At 34.6% G+C, this 12,407-nt stretch overlaps 1 protein-coding gene across 1 annotated transcript; it reads left to right on the top strand.

The window, feature by feature from the left end:
- Nucleotides 1-4,489: 4,489 nt before the first annotated feature.
- On the top strand, nucleotides 4,490-6,166 carry LOC128546698 (uncharacterized protein K02A2.6-like). The gene is made up of 2 exons (XM_053517955.1): nucleotides 4,490-4,664; nucleotides 5,367-6,166. Exons 1-2 carry the CDS (start codon nucleotides 4,490-4,492, stop codon nucleotides 6,164-6,166), a joined length of 975 nt encoding a protein of 324 aa, XP_053373930.1.
- Nucleotides 6,167-12,407: the final 6,241 nt, after the last annotated feature.

Below are 12,407 nucleotides of genomic sequence, written 5' to 3'. Positions count from 1 at the left end.
TACATTTTGTTTTAGGGGGTGTATTTTTTTGCTGTCGCTAGTGTTTAAAAGTAAAAAAAATTTCGTTTTTAATCCCCAGTATATTGAAAAACAGAACATTCAAATTATTTTTGAATCGGTTTTATTTCAACTCGTGGATAAAACATCCATTTCATTAATTTTCTCAGCTTGGGAAATATTTATTTCAAACAATTTTAGAAAAAAAAAGTTTATTAAAAAAAAAGACTTAATTTTTTTACAAAACTTTTTATGAATGATGTGTGGTCAGGCTATCTCTCTGTATTTTTATTTGAACAATATTTACCATTCTTGAGAATGCTAAAAATCAAGTATCGCACTCAATTATCGTAATTTTCTGAAAGAAAAAAGCATAATTGTTAAAAGGGTTTTGATGTAACAAAGAGAAAAAAATTAAGTATGGATTTGAAAAGGGGGACTACGAAACAGAAAATCTTTAACTTTCAAAATTTGTTCCTAAGAATAAAAAGGTCAAAATACAGTTTTAAAAAAAACACCCGTGGGGGGTTAGGTAGTGGAAGAAAATAAACAGCAATTCCCCTGCATTTTCCCTCTCTCCGTATGGGATTTTGGATCCCTTTGCATGAGAAAATTTTTTGTCATAAAAAAACCAAAAAATTATTTAAACAGAAATGGGGTGTCTTTTCGGGTCCATTGCCGTAACAGAATGCTGTCTCAAAATAATGTGCATATATCAATTTTCAAATTTTTCGAGGGTGGGCTCTACAGATATGTATTTGGTAGGATATTTTTCCGGAATTTTCTGTTGGAATTGTTTTAATGTACAAACCCGTAAAAAAGGGTTTAATCCCCAAAGTCAAACGGCTCATATGCCTGATTTTCATTTATCCCTGTTGTATCATGGAAAAAAGTCTTCTTGGTTTTTCCCGACGTCAAAAAAATAGTTAAAAATAAATTATTTTTAAATAACCTACGGGAAAAAATTTTATAAAAAAAAAACGTCCAAAAATATTTGCCAAAAAAGTACAGTTAAATTTTGTTTGCTTAGACATGGCTATTTGAAAAAATTAACCCTTTCTTTGACCCAAAAACCCGCAATATCTCATCGACACATGACAGCGTTTTTAAATTTGAAATTAAATTTGACCTTAAATTTTGCCAACCATGGTTCTTGTGCCGCACATCGTTGTCTTTTTGCAAAATACCTACAACCCCGGTTTTAATCAATACCATGTAAGGTTATTTGCAAAAATGATGGATTTTTGTTTAATTTTGTGACCTTGACCCTTTTACCTTTTGATCTGTTTAAGTAATATTTCCCTCGTTTAGTATTGTATTATGCCAAATTTGAGTCAAAAGCATTTAAATTTTTAAAATCTCCATCTTTAAAACGGACAGACGCGCGTGTCATATTTTTACGTCCATTTTTTTCAAAACAGGGATAAACATTGAAAAAAAAAACATTTGGTAAAGGGAAAGTGCAATTTTTATGAAAATTTACAGAAAATATTCTCAGAAAAAGCTAACTGTGTATTACATTTTTAACCATCGGCGATATTACCTTTTTCATAAAAGTGAGGTTTTCTTTAAAGAGTTAAAAGGCGTTATATATGAAAAGCTAAAGAAAGGTATGGCGGCAAAATGTAGAAAATCCCATTGTTTTTCCCCTGTAGTAAATTGAGATATTCATCTGCTTTTTTGTTGTGGCCATATGTAACGAAAAGTATATTTTTGGTGAAACAGTAAGTTCATGATTTAAAATTGCAATTAGTTATAAGAACACGCTTTTTTATTCGAAGTTATGAAAAAAAAAAAAATTCATTTTGTGTCTATTTTTAGTTTAACAAACAAAAAAATCGAAAAAAATTTGTAATAAAATAGCAGCGGTATCGTAAATGTTTGCTTATATTGTCATTAGCACATTTGATATTCGTCGTGAAAATGGAACATTGATACATTTAATTTCAAAGTACGCTGTACATTCATAAATTAAGAGAAAAAAGGAAATACTGATATTTCTTTCTCTACAATATACAAATATGAGGGTCATTGACCCTAAAACGCTCACCTGTGTACAAGGTTTCAAGTGTATTTGTATTAGTACAGAGGTAGATTTCTTCTATGTTAGCTTATATTATATATATTTCACATATGGGGCCTCCTTGGCCGAGTGGTTAAGGTCGTTGACTTCAAATCACTTGCCCCTCATCGATTTGGGTTCGAGTCTCACTCGGGGCGTTGAATTCTTCATGTGAGGAAGCCATCCAGCTTGCTTACGGAAGGTCGGTGGTTCTACCCAGGTGCCCGCTGTTGTGTAACTGGATTACATACATACTAAGGGACACAACAACGCTGTATCAGCAACACTATTAGGACATTGAGTTATTGTTACTGTGTTATATAATAGGCATGTTTCATTGTCAAGTATTGAGTATTGTAGTTGCACTTGTATCATGCAGATTAAAATGTATTAACCTTTAAGAGTGTTATTCATATTGGGTCTCGAACCCTAACTTGGTTTATCCCGACAAGTAAATGACATAACATGGTGTCAGAAGTTAAAAACTGACGCAAAGTGGACTTACATTAAATTGTAAATTAATATGGATTAACATTAAATTGTTTATAACAGAGTGCAACATTAAATTGTTGGAATAATGGCGAAATTATCACCTCCAGAAATTTCGATTTTACGCATCCGAGCAAATGGAATGAGTGGAAACAAAGATTTTTATTCTATCGAACTGCATCAAAACTACATAAGGATGATGGAGAGATCCAGGTGGCTACATTAATTTATACAATGGGTCAAAATGCAGACAATCTGTTTAAATCCTTCAATCTATCAGCTGATGATAGCAAGAAATTTGAAAAAGTCTTGGACGAATTTGATAAACATTTCAATCCAAAGAAAAATGTTATACATGAACGTGCAAAATTTCATTCAAGACGACAAATCAAGGAGAGACCGTTGAGTCATTCATACGAACACTTTACGAATTGTCTGAAAATTGTGCATTTCCAGGAGACACCAAAAATGAGCAAATAAGGGACAAAATAGTGATTGGAATATTAGATACAAATTTATCTGAGAAAATGCAATTAGAATCAGAACTCACACTTGAAAAGGCAGTTCAAATGGCTAGACAAAATGAAATCGTAAAACGACAGGTCAAAGATCAGCACGATAAAGAGCGAGGGTCAGCGGACGAGGTCAGCCGCGGAGCCAGACCAAAACAGTCTTTGGGAGAATATCGGCGCCGAAGCAAAATCCAACAAAAAAGAAACAACATAGGACTCCGATGCCTAAAGGACAAAATCAATGTACTAGGTGTAACCGGACGCATATTCAGGGAAAATGCCCCGCAAAAGGGAAAAACTGCCTCAAATGTGGAAAGATGGATCATTTCTCTGTGTGCTGCAGAACTAAAACACTAAATGAACTCACAGAAAAAAGTGATTATCTGGGAACAATAGAAACAGGAGATGGTCAATGGAGAGCCAAACTAAAGGTGAGACATTTGTTAGTCTGTTTTAAGATAGACACTGGGGCTGATGTTACGGTGATACCTGAAACTGTATACTTATCTCTAGGAAGTCCAAAATTAAAGAAAACAAACAAAAACCTATTTGGCCCTGGAAATAAGAAATTGAATGTCTTAGGTTCTTTTACCGAAACGTTATCAAGCCAAAACAAGTACTCAGTAGAAGAAATATATGTCGTGTGTGGCATTGATCGTAGTCTATTGGGTAGACCGGCAATTATCGGTTTAAATTTGGTCAAGCTTAACATCGATGAAGTTACTTCGGTAGATTCTGTTAAGCGCACCCATCCTAGATTGTTTAGGGAGCTAGGACAGTTAGATGGAGAATACCGTCTTTCCCTTAATGAAGGAGCGAAACCGTTTGCTCTTGCAGTACCGCGACGTGTACCTATTCCATTGCTTCCAAAAGTAAAAGCTGAACTTGAAAGAATGGAAAAGTCGGGCGTCATTTTCAAGGTCGATCAAAGCACTGACTGGTGTGCAGGCATAGTCTGTGTACCAAAAAGCGATTCTAATGTTAGAATATGCGTTGACCTTACCCAGTTGAATAAAAATGTACGCCTTGAAAATTATCCCTTGCCCACTATAGATCAAAGTTTGGGGCGGATGGCTGGTGCAAAGTATTTCAGCAAGCTGGACGCCAATAGCGGGTTTTGGCAAATAAATCTTGCACCAGAGAGTCAGTTACTCACAACATTCATAACGCCATTTGGCAGGTTCGCATTTAAACGACTGCCTATGGGGCTTAGCAGCAGTTCTGAATATTTTCAGAAGCGAATGTCGCAAATCCTTGAAGGCATAGACGGTGTTTTATGCCAGACTGACGATATTCTAGTTTATGGACGGACAAGTGAAGAGCATGACTCAAGACTAGAGACTGTCTTAACTAGGCTAGAACAAGCAAACTTGACTCTTAACCAAGACAATTGGTGTTCAAGAAAACTCAGGTAAAGTTTGTTGGACATATGGTTGGCCAAGATGGCATAGCTGTAGACCCTGACAAAGTCAAGGCTATTAGGGACTTGGCACCTCCTAAGGATGTGCACAGTGTTCGAAGTTTCATGGGCATGGTCACACAGCTAGGAAAGTTTTCCCCACTTCTAGCTGAGTATTCAGAGCCAATTAGAGATTTGCTGAGTAGTAAAATCAATTTTACTGGGGTAGTGACCAACAGGAAGCATTTGATAAGATCAAGTGTATTTTGACAGAAACACCTGTTCTTGCACTGTATGACCCAAACAGAGAGACTACTCTTATGACGGACAGCTCCAATTATGCAATTGGTTGTGTAGTGCTCCAGAAACAAGACAATGGGGAATTCAAGCCAGTTTCATATGCTTCAAGGGCTTTAACTTCAACAGAACAAAGGTATTCAACCATAGAGAAAGAAGCTCTAGGGGTCACATATTGATGTGAAAAGCATAAGGACTTCTTAATAGGGAAATCCTTTACTATAGTTACTGACCATAAACCATTAGTACCACTTCTGGGACAAAAGGACTTGAGTGAATTACCAGTACGAATACACGTTTCAGACTGAGACTCATGCAATTTTCGTCACAATTTCACATATGCCTGGTAAAGAGTTAATCATACCTGACCTACTTAGTAGACATCCAAGGTGTGACAGTTTGACATTTGAGGATAGGCAAAACTGCACTGAAACTCAAATGTATGTTGATTTAGTACTTAAAAGTTTGCCAGCCACAGACAAACGACTGCAGGAAATAAGGTCAAAGCAAATGTCAGACTTTGTCTGTCAAAAATTAATTGAATTTACTCAAAATGGGTGGCCTGAATCAGAGTCATGTGAAATTTCAAAATTATATTGGAAATTTCAAGGTGAAATTACTGTAAACAATGGGTTGTTAATGAGAAATGACAGGCTTATTATTCCATCTGAATTGAAAACAGATATTTTGGCTAGGTTACATGAGGCCCACCAAGGGATCAATAAATGTAGATCAAGGGCAAAAGAATCTGTTTGGTGGCTAGGAATAAGCAAAGACATTGAAAATCTTGTTAAAGGGTGTGATACTTGCGCTAAAATGCAAAACGAAAAAAGAGAGCAATTGATTGCTACACCTTTTCCAGACAGGTGTTGGTCTAAGTTAGGTTCAGATTTGTTTCAATGGCGCGGTTGCACATATTTGCTGGTGATAGATTATTATTCTCGCTACATTGAAATAGCTAAACTCAGTTCATTGTCGTCTGCGACTGTTGTTGCGCATCTTAAATCAATATTGTCACGTCATGGACTATGCGACATTATAGTCACAGACGGAGGTCCGCAATATGCTTCGGATACTTTCAACAAGTTTTGTGCTGATTACGGTATCGAGCACATAACCTCAAGTCCGAGGTACCCTATGGGTAATTCAGAAGCTGAACGTGCCGTACAGACTGTCAAACGTCCGCTGAACGCGTGTGATGATCCGTATCTCGCTATGTTGCAAAATGGGCTTTCGCCAAGTCAATTGTTATTCGGGCGTCAGATTAAAACTACACTCCCTCAAGCGCCACAAAAGCTTGATCCGAAACCGGTAAATTCTAGAGAGATACAGCAGAAAGAAAAAAATTACCGTAATTACTCAAAAGAAATTACGACAGGTCTAGACGCGCTCAGTACCTTCCTCCACTGAAGCAAGGGGATGGGGTATTTGTGAAAGACATGAATATTGAGGGTAAAATAATAAAAGAAGATTCACGACCGAGATCATTTGTTGTAGAAACTCCTAAAAGTATTATTTCAAGAAATCGTAGACATTTAGTTAAACTGAACAAAACAGTAAGCTTTGATAAAGAAATTGATATCCCATTCCAGTCACCAGTGTCTAACGAACAATCAGACTCGCATCTGTCTCCTCATCAAAACACATCAAATGCTGAAAGTTCAAACAGTGTTGTTACAAGGTCTGGGAGAATTTCCAAACCGCCAGATCGTTTAAACTTGTAATTGTTTGAGGCAGTTTACAATTATTGATTTAATTTAGCTTAGGTTAGCATTAACAGTGGAATGTACGATGTGACATTTCAATTATGTTTTTACATATTTTACTTCTATTAGTGCATAACACCACCATAATGTTACAGACAAACCTCGAGTTAAAGATCAACAGTAACTTTCATACTTTGGAAAAGGGGTGTTGTGTAACTGGATTACATACATACTAAGGGACACAACAACGCTGTATCAGCAACACTATTAGGACATTGAGTTATTGTTACTGTGTTATATAATAGGCATGTTTCATTGTCAAGTATTGAGTTTTGTAGTTGCACTTGTATCATGCAGATTAAAATGTATTAACCTTTAAGAGTGTTACTCATATTGGGTCTCGAACCCTAACTTGGTTTATCCTGACAAGTAAATGACATAACACCCGCTCGTGATGAAATAATGCATGGAGGGGCATCTGGGGTCTTCCTCCACCATCAAAGCTTGAAAGTCGCCATATGAACTAAAATTGTGTCGGTGCGTCGTTAAACCCAACAAAATAAATAGATAAATATGTCACATACTTTTTTGAACCTAATGCAATAATTTGAATAATTACGGTAGAAATTACAAATCTGATATCACATGCCAAATATCAAGTAACATATGTTCAAAGAACCGGAACCAGTTTGAAAGAGGGCTACCAAGAGATCTTTTGTGTAAAGTTTCATCAAAATCCATTCTGTGGTGTGGGTGGAGATATTGTTTATAGAAATTGTTGATGAAAAAAGACAACGCCCTCTGGCGGCCATGTTTCTTGACAAGTCAGAAGAAAATGAACAATATTTGTAGAAGGTCATACAAGAACCATTTGTGTAAAATTATTTTAAATTCTGGACAGCAGTTTCAAAGTTTTTTTTTAATTTCCACTTTATACTAATAACCCACCCTGAGCATTGCTCAAGTGAGCTAAAAACTATGATTTACTCCAATATGGTTACATGAATAAAAGCAATATTGATTTTCAGATGTTTTATATAATGTACATTCACTTGTTTATATTTCAGAATTACACATAAACATGCAACATAGAACAATCCTGCTAAACATAAATCGAGTTGAGCTTATCAAAATAAACGGATTATTAATTAGCTTCAAATGAGTCTCTTTGTAACTCCAGGGAAATGTAAACTACTTTCTTCACAAGCTGTTAACCTACAGATCATATTTATCACGGTTAAACTCATACTTTCCCTTAGACCTATTTCTGTAAGATTAGTAAGGAGTTTTAACTCTAACCGTAATATCTCTCAAGTGTATACAAGAATAAATTTGAAAGATATTTACTTGGAAGAAATATGCCAAAAACAGACAATGTTCTACCCATATCCAAAAGCTTCCAGTGTATTTGTGTTGGAGGATGGAAAACGGTTGACAGTATATTGGCTATATCTGAAATGTGAAAGATAGACTGATACAACTAACCAAACAATACAACTAGATATATAATTCGGAATAGAGATTTGTGTAAACGGACTGATTTTTGTCCAAAATGTTGTCATAAACTCACAATGTAATAGAGTATATTGAATTTTATCAATGGAAACATATGCTTAGTTCGATGTATCCTTCAAGTACTTCCTGGAAAGTACAGACACCCGGACGAATTATCAGATTGATTATGGACAAGTGTAACCATTGTGGATATCAAAAACGAAGTGAAATTCCATAACTCTATTTTGCACATTTACTCAATAGTCCTTTTTTTTGGATTTAGCACTTTTTTGTTTGAATCTGTGTGTATATGCTGGAATGCAAATATCCGCTAATGATAATGGACTGATATATCAAGCACTGGTCCACTGTGATGGTCTGACTGCAAGTATTGATCAGGTTCTATGGTGCGGGGGTGGGTGGTTGTATGTGTAGAGGTTGGGGGATGAGGTTTTTACTTTGATATGATTTTGTTTTGATACCAGTTTCATCATATTGTTTGGACAGTTACATCATATTTCGTAAATAAAATGTTATAAGAGTCTTTTATTACTTCAATGGTGATTTTATGAACACAAATATTGCAAGAATATGTAAGTAATTTACATATACGGAAACGTTATTGAATGTAACGAGCATTTTCTATTGTATATACATAAATCATTTATGATAATATTAAAAAGAATTAATGAAAATTTGCTTCTACTGAACACACCCAATCTTCCAAAGGAGAAAAGTTTACCACCAAGTTTTGTGCTTTTTTTGTAGCCGATCCATTAATATGAAAAGGGTTGGTGTTGTTTAACAGGAAAATAACCTAAATACAGCTTTAGTAAAAAGGTAAAAGGAATATTTTTTTGAAATATCGTGTATATGTAATAAACTTCATTTTCGACATCAAACACTGACTAGCCTAATTCGATTACCTTCTACTACATTTCTTAATCTATCCGAGCCATTCCTTTTACATAGAAATTGTATTGTCAGTTTACATAATGGTCATTTTTGGTTTGCTTTACATGTCCGTTTGCCATGTTCTGCCTGTATTCTACGTTTTACAGATAAATGGTTGACGCTATCAATTGTGTGCGTGTGTGTTTTCTATTATCATTTTAAAACTAGAACTGTCGCAGGAGTGACTTATACTCCCACCATACAGTCTTGTCACAGCAGAATGGAAACCATAAGAATCTTAAAAAATAATATAATATTTATTAAAAATAATATAAAACGTTAAAGAAATAAAAAACATTTTTACTCGTCTTCAGAGTATTTCATCCTGGGCTCCCTTGGCACATGAGGGATTAGGTAAATATAAAAATCTCTAATGTTATACACTAAAAATTAATACAAAAAACATGTTACCGCAGGAACTTTTTACATAGGACTAACAATAAAAAAAATAGAAACATAACTAAAGTATTGAAAATCTAAAAACAGAATATCTAAAATTAGACTAATTCTTAGAATTTAAGGGAAGGTAACTAAGTATAGAAGTTAAAAAAGGTTAATTCCCTTTGGATCTAAGCCAATCAGAATAATATATAGTGAAAATGCATAATTACTGAGATATAGTGAAAAGGAATAAAAACTAACCTTAAATTTTTAGTAAAAGGGGACATAAATTATGAAAAGTTGGTGTCAGAGTTATGGTGACAAGGTGGAACATTTACTTTAAGTTTGAGTCAAATCCATTTAGAAATAACAGTGATATAGTGCAATCAAATGCATCAAAATTAACCTTAATTTCTTAGGAAAAGGGGCATAATTCATGAAATGTTGGTGTCATAGTTATGCATTTTCTATCGTATGATGTGGGCGATAAGGTGGAACATTTATTTTAAGTCTGAATAAAATCTATTTAGAAATAACTGCGATATTGCGAAAATGCATCAAAATTTACTTTAATTTCTAAAGAAAGGGGGCATAATTGTTGGTGTCAGAGTTATAAACCTTGTGTCACATGGTGTGACTGAAAGGGTGGAACATCTATTTTAAGTTTGAATCAAATTCGTTCAGTAATAACTGAGATAATAGATTTCGCGACACGACGCAACGGGACGGGAAGGGACGCGACGCGACGGGACGCGACAAAACTGCCTCCTAGATACTCGTCCCCCAAACATGTTTGGTCGGGGTATAAAAATGCATTCTTGAAATATAATTGTGTAGAAATGAAATTATCCAGATTTAGAAAGCATGCCTTAGTCAGGTTTACACAATAAGAATTGTCTACTGGACGATTTAATAGAAGACAGTTTGTCTCTTTATTCAATCGTTCCTTATCTCATGCAGAGAACAGGTTAGAATCCAGGAGCTCTAGTAAGGTTATTTGCCCGCCATTACAAAACTAAAATACTGTTGAATAAAGGCGTAAAATTAAATTAATCAAACAAACAAACTTTAAATGGCATAATCTGTAACTACATAGCATTTTCATCATATATACTTTTGAACAAGCTATTTTCCATTTGGTCTCTATAAAATAATTATTTCCTCGCATAAAAGAGGTCTACCGGGATTCCCTTGTTGAACGCGTTTGTTTGCGAAGGGATGCACTGTGGTGTTTTTGTTTTTTTTTTTTGGGGGGGGGGGTTATTCTTTGTCTTTTGTTCTGGTTGTTTTTTTTTTACTTTATATAATGAATTTTTTATCCAAAAAAAAAATTCTAAAAATTTCCTGAACGTAAGGCATTACTTTATTGCATTTTAACCTGTATTTGTGTCAGAAAATCCCGAAAATTTTGAAGAGACCTGTCCTGTAGTAGCAACTGTTCGAACTATAAATGTCCCTGAAACATACAAAACATCGCATTAAGTTTAACTGGTCTTTGTCCAGGTCTTTTACATAGTCTGTTATTATTATATAATATTTCATTGCTTCGAATATGTTTTACGCGCGTCAGAATTCAAATTCATTTTCAAGATTTCCAGTGTTTCTGTAATAAAAAGTGAATTTGTATCTGCAGGTCTGTTGCAAATGTTTACCTCATAGATTAATTTCTCCATTATTAGCATACCCCTATGTCTTTTAGACTATGACCACATTCAAGGATTAGTTGTTTTACAAAAATACCCTCTATCTAATGTTCAGATACAAAAACTAAGTAAACATAAATAATTTAAATCTTCGCAATTTTAAATTGGTGTACCAAATTTTAACTCGGGTACTGAAATCTCGAAAGCAAAAGTATATTTCTTTTAGCTAGTACATCAATACCATTACAACAATAAGGGGCATGCGGATAATTATGAGGCATTGACCTATGTACCAGAGATATTGAAGAAGAAACACTTTATTGAAGAAGAAACACTTTTTAATAATGCGTACAAAGAAATAAGAAAACTGTGTCTACTGTCATTCTAGGGTTTAGTTTTTTTAGAAATGGATTATGGAAAGGTCTTACCATCTGGTATTGTTGTATCTGTTAATTTCGTTGCAATATGACCTGAAACAAAACAGAATGACTAACGTATGATTGCTCAGCTATGAAAAGTATCCAGTTGAAATATTGATCCCTTGTGGTGATCTAATCATATATCACAAAATAATAAAAATATCAATCTGTTTAAAAGGCTTAATAGAGTAGCTTGCGACCAAATTATAAATAAAGTACACATTGATACAAGAGTTAGTAAGATTACAGCCCGTACAATATTGTAATTTCCTAGAAGCAGGAATATTCGATTGCATGTTAAAATATTGACAGAATGTTTATTAGATTTGGAGATAGTAAATTGCATGCAAAACTTCAGCGTGAGTGTATGTTTTCAGGTTTAACGTCTTTTTCAACAATTTTACAGCCATAAAAGCGACGGTTTAACCAAAAGCATTTAAATTTTTTAGTTCCAAAGAGGACATAATTTTGCTAAATACATTTCAGAGTTATGGGACTTCAAGCAATGACCTTGGTCTATAAACCGAAGAAACGTGTAAAGTTTCAATTGCATTACTTTTTATAGATATCTTGCATGCTAGACTTTAACAAACGGCAGCCTAATTTTGTCAAATTAAATGTCAGAGTTTTAAGACTTGACGTAGTTTTATAACCCAAAAGACACATGTGAGTTTCAAGTCAATAGCTGCATTAGTTTTAGAGGTTATAATCTGGATGCACAATTTTAACTAGGATTTCCTATGTCCTGGAGGGGCATAATATGGCGAAAATACACGTCAGTGTTATCAGATTTACTCAATGAGGTCGGTAATTGACATAGAAAAATATAACGGGGACGCCGCCGATCCCAGGGTGCGTATATTTGCTTGATTAGTCAAGTTTCGAATTAAAATACTAAATAAACAATGTACTGACAGAATAATGTGTTACCATGATTCCAAGTTTCCGGTTGGAAATAGCAGAACCGAAACAACTGCGTTAGATTTGACGATCCCTCATTCGGTTGCAAATATAGTGTTTCCGTTGTAACACGTATGCCCGGCAAACTAGGACA

The sequence above is a fragment of the Mercenaria mercenaria genome, chromosome 11, assembly GCF_021730395.1.
Source record: "Mercenaria mercenaria strain notata chromosome 11, MADL_Memer_1, whole genome shotgun sequence".
NCBI classification, from domain to species: Eukaryota; Metazoa; Mollusca; class Bivalvia; order Venerida; family Veneridae; genus Mercenaria; species Mercenaria mercenaria.
Note: the sequence above shows the minus strand (reverse complement) of the source record. Positions and strands in the feature narration are given on the sequence as shown.

Coding starts and splice junctions, on each gene's coding strand:
- LOC128546698 (XM_053517955.1), top strand. CDS start 4,490: ATGGTTGGCCAAGATGGCATAGCTGTAGACCCTGACAAAGTCAAGGCT. Junction 4,665..5,366: donor AATTAGAGATTTGCTGAGTA/GTAAAATCAATT, acceptor GGAAATTTCAAG/GTGAAATTACTGTAAACAAT.